At 40.5% G+C, this 19,217-nt stretch overlaps 1 protein-coding gene across 8 annotated transcripts in view; it reads left to right on the top strand.

Annotated features, from left to right (window-relative positions):
• The window catches only part of shroom3 (shroom family member 3), a 426,943-nt gene that overhangs the window by 367,773 nt on the left and 39,953 nt on the right, over positions 1-19,217 (top strand). For 7 of the 8 annotated variants that reach the window (XM_055639577.1, XM_055639552.1, XM_055639569.1 and 4 more), the window contains one exon: positions 19,055-19,186. In XM_055639577.1, coding sequence (XP_055495552.1) covers positions 19,055-19,186 — 132 coding nt within the window. Of the gene's footprint in view, positions 1-671; positions 862-19,054; positions 19,187-19,217 lie in introns of those variants that run through there. The other variant, XM_055639606.1, reaches the window with a different exon arrangement.

Raw genomic sequence — 19,217 nt, 5'->3', positions numbered from 1 at the left:
CTGAGCAAATTGTGGAGGAAAAAAATGCAGTGATTCAAACATCAAGCGGAACGGAAAGGTGGAGAACCTGCAGTCCTAAGTGAAGGAGCTGCAGTGGATGGGAAAGGTTCTGCAAGTGGGATGAATTAAGGCTGCATAGAGATTCAAAATCAGTCATTCTTTAGTTGTCGACCCTGATCAGCGCAAAAGCAGCCAGCAGAAGACTCGCAGTGACCTTTCTCCTCCCCAGCACTCAGCACTAGTCACCGTTGCCTTTTTAGTGTCGTGCTGGAGAAGGGGACTCAGCAAAAAGAGTGGGGGAGGGGAATTGTGTGGGAATCATGATACTATACATTGGTTCTCACGGGGCATTTCGATCAGAATCCTCCTTTATTCAGTGAAAATGCCCCTTGCTTCATATGGTGAGGAACTGTCGTCACTCCTGATTCTCTTTTCTGTGGTGTAATCATTTTGATTAATTTTATTTTCACTTACTGAGTGCGTAATCGCATTCTCCTGTTTGACCAGTTGCTGCCCATCAAACAATGGCTGTTCAACAATGCACTTCGATACCTGACCTTTGAACTTGAATCTTTCTCTCTGGCAATTTTCTGTTTCTAATATATTCAACCTTAACAATGCTGTGGAATGCTGTCTCTCCGCAGATCTTTTGCGTCCTATTTGTTTTGACAGGGACGCATGCCCAGACAAGGGCAAGGCTGAGCTCACAGTTCTCCTTCCTCCACTCCAGCATTCAGTGCCTCTGGTACACGTTGCCAGCAGGGACGAGCTCAAATGCAACTGAAAGGAAAGCAGTTGTAGAAGGATTGCTGTGGCCTGGTGCAAGGAGGCTGGCTGGCTTTAGCTGAAGGAAAGTAGTCTGTAAGTCTGATGATCTGTGCCTTTTTAGATCTTTGTTTCCATATTTCTGTTTTAACTCTCTGAAAACATGCAGTTCTTAGAAAGACTGAATAATGCAGCAAGATCAGACTATTTGTGCTGCTTGGTATGTTAAACAAAAATCAGCCTGTATTTACAGGCAGAGCATACATTAAAAATGATATGTTTTACTGGAGATCATAAAGAATTAAACTTCTGAAGTGCTGAATCCAACTAACATGTATTGCAAAAAGTGGATGAAATTTGTCTCTATGTGTAGATAACCAAGACGCGATGTACAAATGTAATTTAAGTTTATAACTGAATCACAGATAACTTATCTAAGCATAATTTCTATTATTTTGTTTTGGGATGCAGTTTGTTTCACGCCTAAATTGGTTTTAGATAACATCCAATGTGTTTTTTTGGTAATCACTATGTTAAAAATGTGGGAGTTTCTTACAACCAAACTAGTCTATGTAAACCAGAGCGCTTATGGGGCCACAGATTCCTCCAATGTGATTTCCTTTGTAATTTCCCTCATAACATTTATTTCTCTGTTGGTCGAATAGCATAGAAGAAGTCATCTTCCACTGAATTAAAGATCTAAAAATATTAATGCCTGTGGAGTTGGTATATTAGCACTACTCCTAGAAGAACCTTTTTTCCCCAGGGTGATAATGTCAAGATCTAGGAGCATACTTGTAAGGTGAGAGTGGCAAAGCAGATGTGTGTGCCAAGTTTCTTTTGCATAGAAAGTGGTGGATGCCTGGAATGCATTGCAAGGTTGTTAGCGAGGCAGATACGATAGTGGCATTTAAGAGGCTTTTAGATAGGCGCATGGATATGCAGAGAATAGTGGGATGTGGATCACAAGCAGACACAGGGTTTTAGCTTAATTTGGCATCATGTTTAGCATGGACAATGTGGGCCACAGAGCTTGTTCTCGTGCTGTACTGTTCTATGTACGCCTCTGCGGAAAAATATTTCCTCCTCAATTCCTAATACATATACCATTTCTGGAATAGTACATGGCATCAAGATACAAAAAGTGGGGGTGGGGTTAGTCTGTAGTGAAACACAAGAAGTAACAATACACTGTATTAAGATATAAATGTGCAAAGTTGTGCTATAATTAAGGATCATTCTCTTGGTGCATTTGCTCCACCGTTCATCTGAGGTTAGCAGGGAATTTTAAAATTAGGTTGATTTTTTGCGACTAAAAAAGAAATAATTCAAAGCAACTGAGAGCTTCCCTCTTCTCGCACTCCCCTCCTAATTAAGGAGAGTTGCCATGAACATGGAGGGACATTCCTAATGTCAGCTTTGCTAGATTAATCCGTCAATGTTCATGTTATGAAAAGCTTCAAAATTCAATCTAATTTCTGCTCATTATGCCACAAACTCGGGCTAGAGTTCGGTAAAATGGCTGCAGCCATGAGTTGGGGGTTCTATGATAAACCATTGGGGCACAGTTCTCAGGCATTCAATCAAAAGATTAAATGTTCTGAAAATGGAACCAGAGCCTGATAGAGCATCTGCGGAGTGACCCCAACCCCCATTTCTTCGGCTTTGTTGCAAGAGAAGCCCAACTTAATGCTGGACTTAAAGATAAAGCTTCAGATTTTCATCAAATTTCAGGTAAAACTGCTGGTTGACAAACTTTTTTGGAGGCCATGATATATTTTTTCTTTTGCTGTTATCCTTCCCACCCATCATCCCATTAATTAGGAAACATTTCCTCTGGGTTTTTTTGCTGGCGGTTCCCCAATGTCTCCACCTCCTCCAGCTCACTTTCAGAACTGAACGTGTGCTGATACTTGTAAAGTTGTTATCTTTATATCGCTTTTTCCAGGATAGACTGGTCACTATTTATATAATTTATTGTGTTGGTTGAAAGAAACTATGTCCAACATCCAGTTAGGCCCCTTTTCTTGATTATTGCAGTGTAAGGGATGATCTTTATGGAACTCACAAACAAAATGTGTTGGGTCATTTATAAAACTATATAAATACTGCTTTTAACCAAAATAAAAGCACACTGCAATAAAAACAATTTGCTGAGGTACGACTGTGACAATGGAGTTTTTGCAAGGACTTGCAAACAGGACTTTTAAATGGTTAAGCATTGCTGGCGATGAGTTCACAGTTTATTCATTCTTGCATTCCATTTCAATTCCACACTAACCAGTATCTTTATTTTTGTCACTTTAGCTCTTTAGCCAAGATTCAAAGTGCACTTTATTACTGTGTTAGAGGTCGAGGCATGTGAACTATGAAAGCTATGCTGCAGATCTGTCTAGCTTCAGGAATCCATTATCATTCCATCAATCTGCATCCATTGATTAATGTCTTTAGTGGTTCTTTGTTTTGGCAAAATCTGAAGGGCACTTTTTGCTCTGACATTTTTGCCTGTACCTGTATAAATACAGTTGCTGCTTTCTCTGCCAATAACTGTGTTTGCATTGCAGTCTATTGTGAGACTTGCAAAAGAACCATTAATGATCCACTCTGTATTTGAGTTGTTTGCAGTTACATAGTTGATGCATATATTATTTTAAGCTCGCTGTGTTGGGATGTACTAAATTAAGAGTTAAAGATATTTGCAGTTGGCTGCGTAGAAAATTTGAGCTTTAAAAAAATGGAAATGGGAGAAGGACATTCAGCCTCCTGGAACTATTCTTGCCACCCCCACAACCAACCACTGTAACTCTCATGTTCTTACACATTCATAAACTAATAATGAAACTTCTTCTGGTAATTCATCTAGGCAGAGATATTCATCGTACATCATGTTTGAAATTTTCTCAAAAATGTCCAGACAAAAAATTCCTTCACAAATATTACTTTCTGGGTACACCCAGTCAATCTTTATCCTTCAGGCATCATCAAGAAAAATAAATGTTCCTTGCAGTAGATCAAGCCTTCACATATAAGCTCCTGTAATGATTTCATGCATAAATGTGCCCTGAAAGATATTGAATGGTCATCATTTATAGGCTTCATAGACAGCCCCCACAACCAAATATCCATGTCACGAGGACTGGAAGATTAGGAATATTCAAAAGTGTTTAGGTAGAGCCATTTTGCTTCAAGAACCATAACAACTTTTTTCTTCCCCATTTTGACTTGGTGTCTTCAGCATTCTCCCTTTGATTATTTGTTATGTAATTGATGTATTTGTGATCCCATGTTTCTGTTCTTGCCATCATACTCTTTCCCAGTTCCGTGCCATTTATTGGAGAGTATTTGGTTCTTTAAACCTTCAGTTCCTTTAAATTACAATTCAGAAGCTAGGATACCTCAAAAGGGTTTTGAAATCGGTGGAGTTTTTTCTTTCCCAAGAACCCCACTATTTTATCTCCTTCCACCTCCTGTCCACAGTACAGGGCTACGACTCAGTGTGACACTATCAATTTATCACAACAAATCTCAAAACAAACTTAAAGTTATTTGATTTTATTGACCGTGAGCATACTGATTTTCAAAACATCTCTTCAGGTTCTTCATACAGTTCCCTGCATGCAATCTGAAGTTGATATAAAAAGTTGCTTGATCATGCAACAGACTGCTTACGATCACGTTTAGACTACTACCTCTTGAGTATTGATACTAAGCAGGTTGCAAGGTAATAAGAACACCATGATTTGACACCAAAGGCTATGTGGGGGTGGGGGGGGAAGAGATAGATTGCATTGTTACAAAAGTCCAAAGTGTGCCGTTCAAATCCAGTTTGAGTGAAACCATTTGAGAAACTGCAAGCTTAGCATGGGAGTGATGCTACAGATCTGTCATCTCATGTCAGTGGCTATCTCAAGAGGTGAGATTTTTTTTAAAAGACAAGAAATTCAGCCTGGTCAGACGTAAAGGTCAAAGCCATGAATTTTGTGGAACAGCGAACATATGGTTTGGAATGTGGATCATTAATCAGAGGAAATGATCATGTATTGATCTTTTATTGGCTTGTAAGGGCTGTCCATTCCATTTGATATTTTTTTTTGGACCATCAATTATTGTAACAGATTGTTAATTAGAGCTACTTTTTAAACATTTTATTTTTTCATGTCGTCACTCCTGACTAATCAAGAGTAGTCCCTTTACCCATGTGCATTGACACAGCAAGATTGTTGATGGTTGCCAGGGTCTGACCCTCTTGAATTTAGGCATTACTGCACAATTTTATCAGCAATCACTAAAACTGTCCAGTTTAGCTAAATTTACAAAGGAATGTAACAATCAAAATGTATTTACGGAAGATGTCAAGTATTTAAAGAAATCTGTAGAAGCAAGACACATTTCTGTTCTGCATCAAGTGTTTCCGTCACATTACACAGCCCCCTGATGATTGAACATACCAGCTTCTCGAGTAATTTCATCAATGTTAGCAGCTAAACATTGCAATCTTACTCCGATCACTTTAAGAATCACTGTTTGTTCACAATTGAATCTTTTGAACATTTAGTTTGAAGTGAATATTGTTCGTACAGTGGGTGCCATTGTTAAATTTACCTTGATCAAATTATCCCTCATAAAACAGTTTGCAAATGGTAAGAAAATGTAGAATACTTGTCGGGATCTTGGAACAGATGAAAGGCTGTAAAACAAAAGCAATAAACGTGTACTGGAGATTTAATGCAAAACAACGAAAGCTCGCATTGGATTAAATGTGGAGTGTGCCCTCGACTACTTCGCATCATCAGCTACTGTTAGTGAAAACTGAAGTATAAAGGAGAATACTTAAATCAAATACATAACAGGCTAGCTGTGGGAACTATACTCCCTCTGCAGCCCAGTGATAGCTGTTGATGGCTACAAAAGCAAATGGAGATTATCAGTTTTTCTTGGTTTATTTCCCAACAGGTTTAACTCAGCAGGTCAGGCAACATCACTGGAGAACAGGGATAGCGTCTGATGCTATCTCAACCTGAAATGTCACCCATTCCTTCTCTCCAGAGATGCTGCCTGAGTTACTCCAGCATTTTGTGTCTAGAGACCAAGTGGACAGAGCATTGGGAGGAGGAGGAGGTGGCGGTGGTTGTATGGTGAGCAGACAAGGACACCACTGACAGCCATAAGCAACAGCAGGGGGGAGGGATGGGAGCGCCACGGTGACCAAACGCATCCTGTAATTGGTGGCAGCCCGAGAACAGTGCTGTCCCCAGGGGCTACAACGTGAGCTGCAACAATCGCCCTGTGGGTGCGGTGGTTGAGGAAGGGCTCGCCTTACGAGGTGGGGTGGGGTTTGAAGCCGGGGCTCTAAACAGCTAGGGAGACAGTGCAAATTGGGGGTGGTATCGGCAGGTCTGTCCACCATATCTGAAATCCATTATGAAGTGTTCCATTAAATTGAGGGGTTATCGTCCTTCAGGAACAGTATAGATTGCATCAAAGGTGCTGTTTTATTTCAAAGATACAGTGCCCTCCATAATGTTTGGGGCAAGGACCCATCATTTATTTATTTGCCTCTGTACTCCACAATTTGAAATTTGTAATAGAAAAAAATCACATGTGGTTAAAGTGCACATTGTCAGATTATATTAAACAGTATTTTTATACATTTGAGTTTCACCATATAGAAATTACAGCTGTGTTTATACATTGTCCCCCCGTTTCAGGGCACCATAATGTTTGGGACACATGGTTTCGCAGATGTTTGTAATTGCTCAGGTATGTTTAAATGCCTCCTTCATGCAGGTATTAGAGAGCTCTCAGCACCTAGTCTTTACTCCAGTCTTTCCATCACCTTTGGAAACGTTTATTGCTGTTTATCAACACGAGGACCAAGTTGTGCCAATGAAAGTCAAAGAAGCCATTTTGAGACTGAGAAATAAGAATAAAACTGTTAAGGGTCGGTCCCACTTGGGCGACCTAATCCGCGAGTTCTGGCGAGTTTGCCATCGACTCCTACCCATAGCATGGTCGACACGAGGTCGTAGGAGGTCTTTGTAACTCTCCTTCATGCTTGAGAGTGGTCTCCGCGTACACGAGGCCTCAGCTAGGTTGCGGCGTTTTTTTCAATATGTTAAAAAATGCCCGCGAGTAAAAAAGGTCGCCATGGAAAAAATCGATACTTTTTTTACTCGTAGGTTTAGTCGTAGTGGGTCGGCATGTTAGTCGTAGGTAATCGAGGGTAGTCGAAGGTAGTCGTAGATAGTCTTCAACATAGTTGAAGGGAGGTTGAAGGAGTTCAAAGGAGGTCATCTTCACTCACCATTATTCAGTGCCCAATTTGAGAGAGAGGGGGAGAGAAGGAGTGGAGACACTTTTAAGAAGCCAGACAACTTTTAATAAAGTTTAGTAGGCATTTAATATTACCGGTCGGTTTTCCTTGGTTCTGAAAACTCCAATGAGCCAATTAAAATGCCAGTACAGCAAAGGAGATTGCCTATGGCTACCTCGACTGCCTATAACTACATAGCGACCCCACTCCACTGCACTATGAATTTAAAGGGCCATGCCGACCAATTTTTCCTCGACCAAACTGAGGCCGCAAGTATGCAGGAACTTCCCTCGAGCATGAAGGAGTTACAGTGACCGCCGAGGACCTCCTAGGACCACATGTCGACCATGCTGCGAGTTTGAATCGAGCGCAAACTCTTCTAAACTCGCAAATTAGGTCCCTGCAGTGGGACAGGCCCTTTAGAGACATCAGCCAAACCTTGGGTTTACCAAAATCAACTGTTTAGAACATCATTAAGAAGAAAGTGAGCACTGTTGAGCTTACTAATCGCAAAGGGGCTGGCAGGCCAAGGAAGATCTCCACCGCTGATGACAGAAGAATTATCTCTATAATAAAGAAAAATCCTCAAACACCTGTCCGACAGATCAGAAACACTCTTCAGGAGTCAGGTGTGCATTTATCAATGACCACTATCCGCAGAAGACTTCATGGACAGAAATACAGAGGAAAGGTGCAAACCACTGGTTATCCGCAAAAATACGATGACCAGGTTAGTTTGCCAAGAAGTACTTAAAAGAGCAACCACAGTTCTGGAAAAAGGTCTTGCGGACAGATGAGACGAAGATTAACATATCAGAGTGATGGCAAAAGCAAAGTATGGAGGAGAAAAAGAATTACACAAGATCCAAAGCATACCACCTAATATGTGAAACACGGTGGTGGGGGTGTTATGGCCAGGGCATGTATGGCTGCTGAAGGTATTGGCTCACTTATCTTCATTGATGATACCACTGCTGATAGTAGTAGCATAATGAATTCTGATGTGTATAGACACATCCTATCTGCTCAAGTTCAAACGCCTCAAAACTCATTTGCCGGTGGTTCATTTTACACAATGATCCCAAACATATACTGCTAAAGCAACAAAGGAGTTGTTTCAGATTCCCAAATGATTTGCTGTACAATCAATATATTATTGTAGACTTTGGAAACAGTTACCTCATAGAGTATTGCAGGTTTTGATGATGTAATTCATTTTTGTTAAACCACTTCCCAAGCAATGAACTGTAGCTTTTTTTTAAAGTGTTACTTTAACTTTGTTCAGTAATGTAAGATCTGGAAGTGAATTGGCAAGCTTGTTTGTCATCTTTCTCAACTTTTATTTATGTTGTTAATGTAATTTAAAAGCCAAAACTGTTCCCCCTTCACAAAACAATTCTCCAGTTTTGTCTCAACTGGTTGTTTTATATCAAAGTTGGTTCCAAACAGTATGAAAAATAAACTGCCCAAAAATATTTCCTTAATTGCAAAGGCAGTAATGCTTATTGCAGTCATGTATGTATCCTCTCTAATACTTAAAAACAATCTTTGGATTTAGTTTGTCACATTCTATTACAATTGGGTGTGGAGGTTAACCTCTGTGTGATCTTTATCACTTCTTTGACAGCTGACTTCCCAAAGCTGTTAAAAAGCAGAAACTGCCATCAAATGCCCCTATCTTATTTGGAATATTTATGTATCCTGTGAATTTTTGTTCAGAAGATGTTGGTCAAAGCCTTCAGCGTGCTGTGATGCTGAGTCTGTGATTCACAGTAAATTATGGTGCAAGGTTAGGTTCTTGATACATGTGATTGTGTGGGCTCAGCAGGAAATCGGATTTGCAGTGTTTTCAACAAAGCAGCATAAGAAAAGCAAAATCACTACACTTGCTGCTATCCATTTTGATATCTTCTCATGAATAGGAACTGGTACAAGAACTGGATAATATAAACTCTGATACTGCACCGTTGCAGGTCCAGCATTCTTTGAATGCAAGCCTATAACCGTGGAAAAAGCTTGCAATCTTTGAGCTGATCGTGTGGTCTCAAAGAGTAGGGAGAACTTCAAGCGACAAGGAATGTAAAGGATCAGTGACGGAATTGGAACAAGTCCATCTGTCTCCTCAGATCCTGGTGAACTTCTACCGCTGCACCATCGAGAGCATCCTTACCAACTGCATCACAGTATGGTATGGCACCAGCTCTGTCTCCGACCGGAAGGCATTGCAGAGGGTGGTGAAAATTGCCCAACGCATCACCGGTTCCACGCTCCCCTCCATTGAGTCTGTCCAAAGCAAGCGCTGTCTGCAGAGGGCGCTCAGCATCGCCAAGGACTGCTCTCACCCCAACCATGGACTGTTTACCCTCCTACCATCCAGGAGGCGCTACAGGTCTCTCCGTTGCCGAACCAGCAGGTCGAGGAACAGCTTCTTTCCGGCGGCTGTCACTCTACTAAACAACGTACCTCGATGACTGCCAATCACCACCCCCCGCCACCCCCCGGACACTTATTATTTTTTTTAATTCAAATCGTTTGCTATGTCGCTCTTCAAGGGAGATGCTAAATGCATTTCGTTGTCTCTGTACTGTACACTGACAATGACAATTAAAATTGAATCTGAATCTGAATCTGAAATTTCAGCAATTGAAAATAAGAGGTAGGGACAAAGTCAAAAATGGGATCAGTTGGTAGAGGCCACAGTATAATTTTGGTTATTTTGGTGGAGAGAGTGATGTCAAGTATATCCAGCTGGAGTAAGATATATCTGAGACAGAAAAAACAAGCAGAAAGGTGAGTAGAGGCAGCTTCATGACCAAAATTGAGAATCACATATAAAATGCTCTTCGGTTAGGAGAACCAGCCAAGTGCACCTGTATAGCGATGTGAAAGGAATTGTGTAAATAAGACAAGAATGTGTAAACATGGATTAGGTGGGGCATGTTAACAGAGGATAAAGAGGAGAAGATAATCAAAAAGCTCAAGGTTAAAATCTACCCTGAGATTACACATTAACTTTCTTGAATACAAGGTGTAGCATTCCAAACAGCAGCTAACCCCAGAGAATTTTGACACCGAATCCCAATAGCATTGCGTAAAAATTGCCCACCCATGTGCATACACAATCAAAGATCTTAGAGCAGAGTACACAACTGAGCTGAGGGATAAGATTTATTTACATTTAGAAGCACGAGGACTGATTGGACTAATCAACATGACATAATGCATGAGAAACCATGAATCACAAAACTGATTGTTGTTTTCAGAGAGAGAGAGAGAGAGAGAGAGATCTAATAAGCCTGTGGGCAGACCAATAGTATGAGTGACACCAGTCTGCACGTACTAGAAGGAATGTACAGAGACCTATTAATGTACAAACCGGCACATCTTTGGGATGTGGGAGGACACCAACGTGATGCTTGGAATAGAGGTGGTGGGCCAAAAGCTGTGTTTTTGTCCTCCACAACTGCATGACTCTATGCTTAACATAACTTTCTATTTTGCATCTCCTGACAATTTCCGGGATGGCGGGATTGTCATATGTTGATAGAATGGTGCGGCTGGGCTTTTATACTCTGGAATTTAGAAGGATGAGAGGGGATCTTATTGAAACATATAAGATTATTAAGGGATTGGACACGCTAAAGGCAGGAAACGTGTTCCTGATGTTGGGAGAATCCAGAACCAGGGGCCACAGTTTAAGAATAAAGGTGAATTTAGAATGGAGATGAGAAACTTTTTTACCCAGAGATTTGTGAATATGCGGAATTCTCTTCCTCAGAGGGCAGTGGAGGCCATTTCTCTGGATGCTTTTGAAAGATAGATACTCTTAAAGATAGCGATGTCAGGGGATATGGGGAGAAGGCAGGAACGGGGTACTGAGTGTGGATGATCAGCCATGATCACAGTGAATGGTGGTGCTGGCTCGAAGGGCTGAATGGCCTACTCCTATTGTCTATTGAGTGCATCATAAAACTGTGCAGATGCCACCTGATCAACTGGCAGTCCTTTGAAAGATGGAATCATTTTTATAGTATGGCCCCAGGCTCAGTTCAAACTTTCTGATTTAGAGAAATTAAGGCACATCACCCTTCTTTGATCAGCTTGATAGCAGATATATTTGAGCAAAGCAGTATAATATTTGGCAAATATTTCAATATTTAACAGGGCAGCTTCCTTCATGCTCAAATGTATAACCAAAGTTAGCAAATGAATTCTTAAGTGAAAGATACAATGTTACTAACAAGATGTTCTGGCTCTTGTTTATTTTAATGGCCCTTTGCAACTGTCTGAATTATCAGTTATCAGTAAATGTAATGTTTCTCCAGTGAAGGTTTTCAGGAAATGCTATGAAGATGTTGTTATGGAAACATGTTACATAGTTGATTAAAGTTGAGTTTCTACTGCTGCTGGTAAGATGAGAAAGGGGAGTTCTACAAAATTCCATTCACCATTGATAAGTCTCACACTAATGAGAGAAGCTAAAACATAGAGATATATATGCCAAAGGTTTTCCTGCACACTTAAGACCCGAATTTTCCTCTGATTCGAACTCGGAGAATATCCGTAGCGGATCCGTAGGAGTTTGTGAATGTCTCGTAGCGGCTCGTACGAGTAACGGTAGGTACTCAGGAAATCCGGTAAACTTGTGACGTTTTTTCAACACTGTGAAAAATGTCCACAAGTAAAAAAATACACATGGTGAAAAAAATTCATCTTGGTTCTTGGTTTCCTGGTCCTCCAAAATATTCCAAATGGAACTTTAAACTACTTTTTACTCGCACGAGCCGCTACGAGACATCCACGAACTCCTACAGACCCGCTATGGACATTCTCCAAGTTCAAATCAGGGGAAAACTCCGGAGAACTCTTGAATTACTTCGTACAGTGGGACAGGCCCTTTACATCGGTGGGATGAGTTACAGATGAAATTGGAGAGGGAGATGACAGAGGAGGAATACCAGTTTTACTGGATTGGAGAGGACTAGTCAGATGTAGAGAGGAAGAAGAATGCCCCAAATTGGCCTGGTAGAGTGTATCAGATCCAAAGGCAGAAAGTTACTGAAACAATGGGGTCTGAACATAGAACATTACAGCACAGCAACAGGCACTTCAGCCCACTATGTCTGCTAAGCTCCATGCCAATTTAAACTGCACATCTGCCTGCCTGTGGTCTACATTCCTCAACTGCCTGCCTGAACATGTGTCTTTCTAGATGCTGTTTAAACATTGCAATCATATCTGCTTCCATCAATTTCCCTGGCAGTGCATTCCAGTCACCCACCACTCTGTGTAAAAACGAATTACCACGTAAATCTCTTTTAATCTTTCATCCTCTCATCGTGAAGCTATGCCCTCTAGTATTTGACATTATTACCCTGAGGAAAAATACTGTATCGACCCTGTCTATACCTGTCATGATGTTATCACGTCTATCAGGTTGCCCCTCTGCTCCGACACTTCAGAGAAAACAATCCAAGTCTGTTCAACCTCACTTTTAGTTCATACCCTCTAATGCAAGCAACATTCTGGGTGAATTTCTAGTGTTCTCTCGAGAGAGCATCCACATGCTTCCTGTAATATGGTTACTAGAACTGCACACAATATTCCACATGTGGCCTATCTGATGTTTTTATACTGCTGCAACATTTATACTGAAAATTCACCCAATGAAGGCAAGCATATCAAAATACCTTCTTTATCATCCTATGTACTGTACTTATTTTGCCAGTTTTGTGCAGGTACAGAGTTGCCCCCATGATCTCTCAGTACATAATGGATTGCGATATACCATTGTGTCTGCTGAAGTGACTCTTGCACATAATAGTATTGGCAGGTTTTGAAAATCCAAATATGTACTGCTTCGCTTTTCTTTTAGATAACACTATTGAATACTATCTAGGAAGCTTAAGTCAGTTTAAACACCACTGTCACCACTATTTTCCAAAGGAGGATGCCCCAAATCTCCAGAGTTTTGCAGCTTAGTTTGGATATTTTCTTCACATCTTTGGCTTTGCTACTCGGACCGGAAGCCTCAGAATAAAAGGACGTAACTTTTGAAAGGAGATGAGGAGGGATTTCTATAGTCGGAGGGTGATGAATCTGTGGAATTCATTGCCACAAAGGCTGTGGAGACCGTCAATTGATATGTTTAAGGTGGAGATTGACAGATTCATGATTCGTGAGGATGTTGGGTTATGGGGAGAAGACAGGACGACGGGGTTGAGAAGGAAAGATAAATCAGCCATGGTTGAATAGCAGAGGAGACTTGATGGGCCAAATAGCCTAATTCTGTTCCTCCAACATGCACTTACTTAAGAACTCTTTTCCCCTTTGAAGAAACAGGTATTTTGACCATGCGTTTGGCCCAACTTCCTTTCTTTCTATCCTTGTATTTCTTGTCCTTCCTTTCTGGCCCAATCGACTAGTTTCCTTCTGCATATTCACAAAGTAATTTTTAGACCTGGGAGTTGCCTGCCAAGGCAAATATAAAAAAGAGCTTCAAAGGATATCTAAAGATTTCCCTCCACCCCCTTCCACCATTTATGTTCTTATATTCATCATGCCATAGATGGAATTAAAATTAATTGTATGAAAATACATTGCAGTTCTTTCACCTTTGTTGAGACAAAATCCTACAACTCCTTTCCACACAACATTGTGGGTATACCCATACCTCAAGTACTGCAGCAGTTCAGTAGGCAATAAGGTTCACCACCATCATCTCGAGGGCAATAAGGATGGTCTATTAAATGCCTGCTCATCTTATGAAGCCTACCCTTGAATTAATAACAAATGATTATCGTGCTGCTGCTGCAGTCAAGGGAAGTCGTTTCCATTTCACAATCATGCCATAGCAACAGAATAATTCTCCAATCGGCCTCAAAGAATTGCATGAGGCTATATAGAGGACATGATCTCACATTGCTTGGTTCTAAGCCGGTGTGCACAATTAAATCCAATGTTGTTTGAAACCAAGGGACAGAATAAATTGCAAAAAACTAGAACATATTTTAAAAATAGGTGGCGGAAGCAGCCTCTTAATCGAAAGCAGAATTGTGTGTGTTTCGCCCCGATCTTGGGTGTTCCACTGCAGTGATCATTTGTGTACTTCAGATTGTTTTGATGTTTTGTTCAAGAGGGAGTGCTCACTGCTAACAGTTCAAAACATACAGGAAAATCAGAGGCAAGCAGCAAAGACATGTCCCAATTATCTGTGACCTCTATAATACAACTTTAAAATGTGTGTGGTCCCTACCATTCCTTTGTACGCCAATATTGTATTTTATGACTGTGGTACACAAAGGGGAAAAAACACTTCAAAAAGCAAAAGGCATAAATCTACATCCAAAGGCCCCTACCATCTTTTATTTCTGGTGGTCCAGCACCATTTCCTTTGGTGGAAATTTATGAGAACATGATTTATTTTAGGAATAATTGTTTACGCCTACCAGATTTGTTTAAAAGCAATGTTTTTCAGTTGTCACGTTGAAGGTTCATGGTCTATGGAGAAGAATGACTACTGATTAATCTGTTTTCCAAAAGTACATCTATATAGACATTGGAAGGGGAGAATGTCAAATAAGGCCAAGATGTTCATGATAGATAACTGCCTGATACAGAGGTAGCTACTATCCTTCTTGGGCAGTAGCATAACTTGGTATTACAATACAATACCATTTATTGTCAATTGAACTTCAATTGAAGTTCAAACAAAATTTTGTTTCTGCAGTCATACAACAAGAAAAAAAACCAAGACACACAATTAACACAAACATCTATCACAGTGAATCTCCTCCTCACTGTGATGGAAGGCAAAGTCATTGTCTCTCCCGTTTTCCATTCTTCTCCCGATGTTGATCACATCACCAAGTGTACATGGTGTATTGTGTTGATCACCAAGTGTACATCTCTCCATAAAAACACTTTCATTGTGTTTGTAACAGGGGCTAGGACTCAGTACTGTTCATTTTTCCTTCCTTCATGCATGGCCAGCTTGGTGACAATGCTGATTAAATTGGTTCTAGCTCAGAAGTGTTTGACTAGAAGATTAAAGATGATGACATTACATGAAGTATGTTAGAGACACAAGAGGCTGCAGATGCTACTGGAACCTCGTGTAGAACACAAGGGTGCTGTAGTAACTCAGCAGGTTAAGCAGCATCTCTGGAGGACTTGGATATGCGACATTTTGGGTTGGGACCCTACTTTAGACTCTTGAAGAAGGGTCCCAACCTGTAGCAACATCCATCGATATCCTCCAGAGACGCTGCCTAACCTGCTGAGTTACTGCAGTACTTTGTGTTCTATTAAAGATGAGTTTAGTTTAGAGACACGGTGCGGAAACAGGCTCTTCAGCCCACTGGGTCCGTGCCGACCAGCGATCCCCGCACATTAACACTATTCTACACCCACTAGGAACAATTTTGTTTTTTACATTTACCAAGCCAATAAACCTACAAACCTGTACGTCTTTGGAGTGTGGGAGAAAACCGAAGATCTCGGAGAAACGCCACGCAGGTCACGGGGAGAACGTACAAACTCTGTACGGACAGCATCCATAGTCGGGATCAAACACGGGTATCTGGCGCTGCATTCGCTGTAAGGCAGCAACTTTACCGCTGCGGCACCGTGCCGCTATTATGCTGACTATTTTTGTATAGATGCTGACTATTTTGTAAAGATGCTGACTATTTTTGTATAGTTCAATAACTATACTTCAAATACATTGCCACAGAAAAATATTTTAAGATCCTGGCTTTTAAGAAGCCAGTAGTCAGAGAGTTAAATGATTTATCAACTTTTACATAAACCAGGCATGTGGTTTATTCTTAGTGCCCCAAACTTTCATCTTACCTGAGAGTTAATTTCTGTTCTAGATCAAAAGTATTTCCATGTTATTATCACAATCTCTGATCTGAATTATCAACCTATAAATTTAATGTACTGTTTCGGAGCACTTGCTGAGTCTAGCCACTAAATCCACAAATTATTCAAACAAAGTTCAATCGTTCCTTTTCTCATTATTAATATAGTAAAATTCAAAAAGCCATCATGCCCAAATTACATTTTCTTTAGAAACTACAAAGGAGAGCTAAAAATGATGTTGTAAATTGATTTGAATTATGTGATTAATGTGCTTTCTTTCTTTCATTGATTATGTCCACACAGTGCAGTTCACTCTTCAAAAGTAAAATCTGCAGGACAAATAGCATATTAGACTCCTTTACTGACCATTAACCATATAACAATTACAGCACGGAAACAGGCCATCTCGGCCCTACAAGTCCATGCCGAACAACTTTTTTTCCCCTTAGTCCCACCTGCCTGCACTCATACCATAACCCTCCATTCCCTCCTCATCCATATGCCTATCCAATTTATTTTTAAATGATACCAATGAACCTGCCTCCACCACTTCCACTGGAAGCTCATTCCACACTGCTACCACTCTCTGAGTAAAGAAGTTCCCCCTCATATTACCCCTAAACTTCTGTCCCTTAATTCTGAAGTCATGTCCTCTTGTTTGAATCTTCGCTATTCTCAAAGGGAAAAGCTTGTCCACATCAACTCTGTCTATCCCTCTCATCATTTTAAAGACCTCTATCAAGTCCCCCCTTAACCTTCTGCGCTCCAGAGAATAAAGACCTAACTTATTCAACCTCTGTAACTTAGTTGTTGAAACCCAGGCAACATTCTAGTAAATCTCCTCTGTAGTCTCTCTATTTTGTTGACATCCTTCCTATAATTGGGCGACCAAAATTGTACACAATGCTCCAGATTTGGTCCCACCAATGCCTTGTACAATTTTAACATAACATCCCAGCTTCTATACTCAATGCCCTGATTTATAAAGGCTAGCATACCAAAAGCTTTCTTTCCCACCCTATCTATATGAGATTCCACCTTCAGGGAACTATGCACGGTTTTACCCAGATCCCTCTGTTCAACTGTATTCTTTAATTCCCTACCATTTACCATGTACGTCCTATTTTGATTTGTCCTGCCAAGGTGTAGCACCTCACATTTATCAGCATTAAACTCCATCTGCCATTTTTCAGCCCATTTTTCCAAATGGCCTAAATCACTCTGTAGACTTTGGAAATCCTCTTCATTATCCACAACTATCTTCATTATCCACAACAGATGATACTATCTTGGTATCATCTGCATACTTACTAATCCAATTTACCACACCTTCATCCAGATCATTGATGTACATGACAAACAACAAAGGACCCAACACAGATCCCTGAGGCACCCCACTAGTCACCGCCTCCAACCCGATAAACAGCCATCCACCATTACCATCTGGCTTCTCCCATTCAGCCACTGTTGAATCCATCTTGCTATTCCTGCATTTATACCTAACAGTTGAACCTTCTTAACCAACCTTCCATGAGGAACCTTGTCAAAGGCCTTACTAAAGTCCATATAGACAACATCCACTCCACTGCTTTACCCTCGTCAATTTCCCTAGTAACCTCTTCAAAAAATTCAAGAAGATTAGTCAAACATGCCTTTTGAAGTTCCATTGCACACTTTGTTGCTATTAAGTAAGCAAGCTGTGGCTTATAACACTATATATTGGTTGAAAACTGATTATCTATGCAAGATTTCATTGGCATTTGTACTTTCCCAACTTGGCTGCTGTTGTCAAACATTACCAATCGTGTCTATCGCTCAAAAGTACTTTTCTGGCTGTAAAGTGTTTTGGAAATGGCCAGAAATGCGGTGTGTAAAGGCAAGTTTTTTCCTGTATACTTTTTTTATCACGTCTGAAGTGGTATTCACCATGACTGACAGTTTTATTTAAATATAAATAATGCCTGCGATCTAGCGTTGAGAATAGTTGACAGTAACTGGAATTTTTCCTTTACGATGAATCACCATCTGATGTCAGTCAATATCAAAAACATCCCAGCAGGGGAATTATAGAGTGGTTCCCATATTTGACTGCCTTATGGCAACTTTACTCCTTGTCTGATGGGACTTTTTGCTGTCCAGTCATTCACACTGAATATCAGCTAATTTTAGCAATCTTCAGTGTTGTCTTTAATTTGACTACTGAATTTAAGAAGTGAGAACCAACATAACAGGTTTGTGACAAAGCCAGCAATAATTAGACAATTTCAAACACTTTACAGTTTGAGAATCAGGTGGAGATTTCTATATACGAGTTGTTTTTCTTAGAAGAACTTTTTTCACGCAGAGAGTGGTGAATCTCTGGAACTCTCTGCCACAGAGGGTAGTTGAGGCCTGGAGATGGAACTTCATTTGGTTTACACCACTTTAAGAATGAAGAATGCACTGTGACATGTTTATCAGCAAACATTAAACCTGACGGTAAATGAAAGCAGGACTATTTCAAAACATTACACCTGCATAATTTCCTTAAGTTCTTTCAGGAGAGAAGGCAGGTACGGGATACTGAGTTGGATGATCAGCCATCATCATATTGAATAGGCTCGAAGGGCTCGAAGGGCTGAATGTCCTACTCCTGCACCTATTTTCTATGTCTATGTTTCTATGTTTTTCTTATTGGAGTTTCTATACTGTTCTTATTGTTACTATGAACCATGACTGGAAGTGGAGCAGATAATCCCTCTCCTAGGGAACGAGGCATCCTGTTTATATGGAACTGGAGATGGAACTTCATTTGGTTTACACCACTTTTAAAATGAAGAATGCACTGTGACATGTTTATCAGCAAACATTAAACCTGACGGTAAATGAAAGCAGGACTATTTCACAACATTACACCTGCATCATTTCCTTAAGTTCTTTCAGAAAAATTCCCTCTGCTGAACAACTGGTGTTTGTCAGAGAGCTCAGGGAGAAGTTTCTGTTGGTTTATCCACAAATATATAAGTTAACGTGAAGGTGGAATGTATTAATTGCTCATCATGTAAAAAGCAAAACTCTGTTTAATGAACACAATGTCTTATTCTAAAGCAACATTTTGATTTGCCTCCACAGGCGGACTGAACCCACAGCCCGACCTCACTCCTGGCATTCTACAAAATTAGCAGAAAACCAACCGGATTCAAGCATGATGCAAATATCTCAGGGCACGATCAGCACTCCTTGGCATCAAACTTACCATTCCAGGTTAGTATGGGGTCCAGTTCGTTACCATGGC

The sequence above is a fragment of the Leucoraja erinacea genome, chromosome 1 (assembly GCF_028641065.1).
Source record: "Leucoraja erinacea ecotype New England chromosome 1, Leri_hhj_1, whole genome shotgun sequence".
Classification (NCBI taxonomy): Eukaryota; Metazoa; Chordata; class Chondrichthyes; order Rajiformes; family Rajidae; genus Leucoraja; species Leucoraja erinaceus.
Note: the sequence above shows the minus strand (reverse complement) of the source record. Positions and strands in the feature narration are given on the sequence as shown.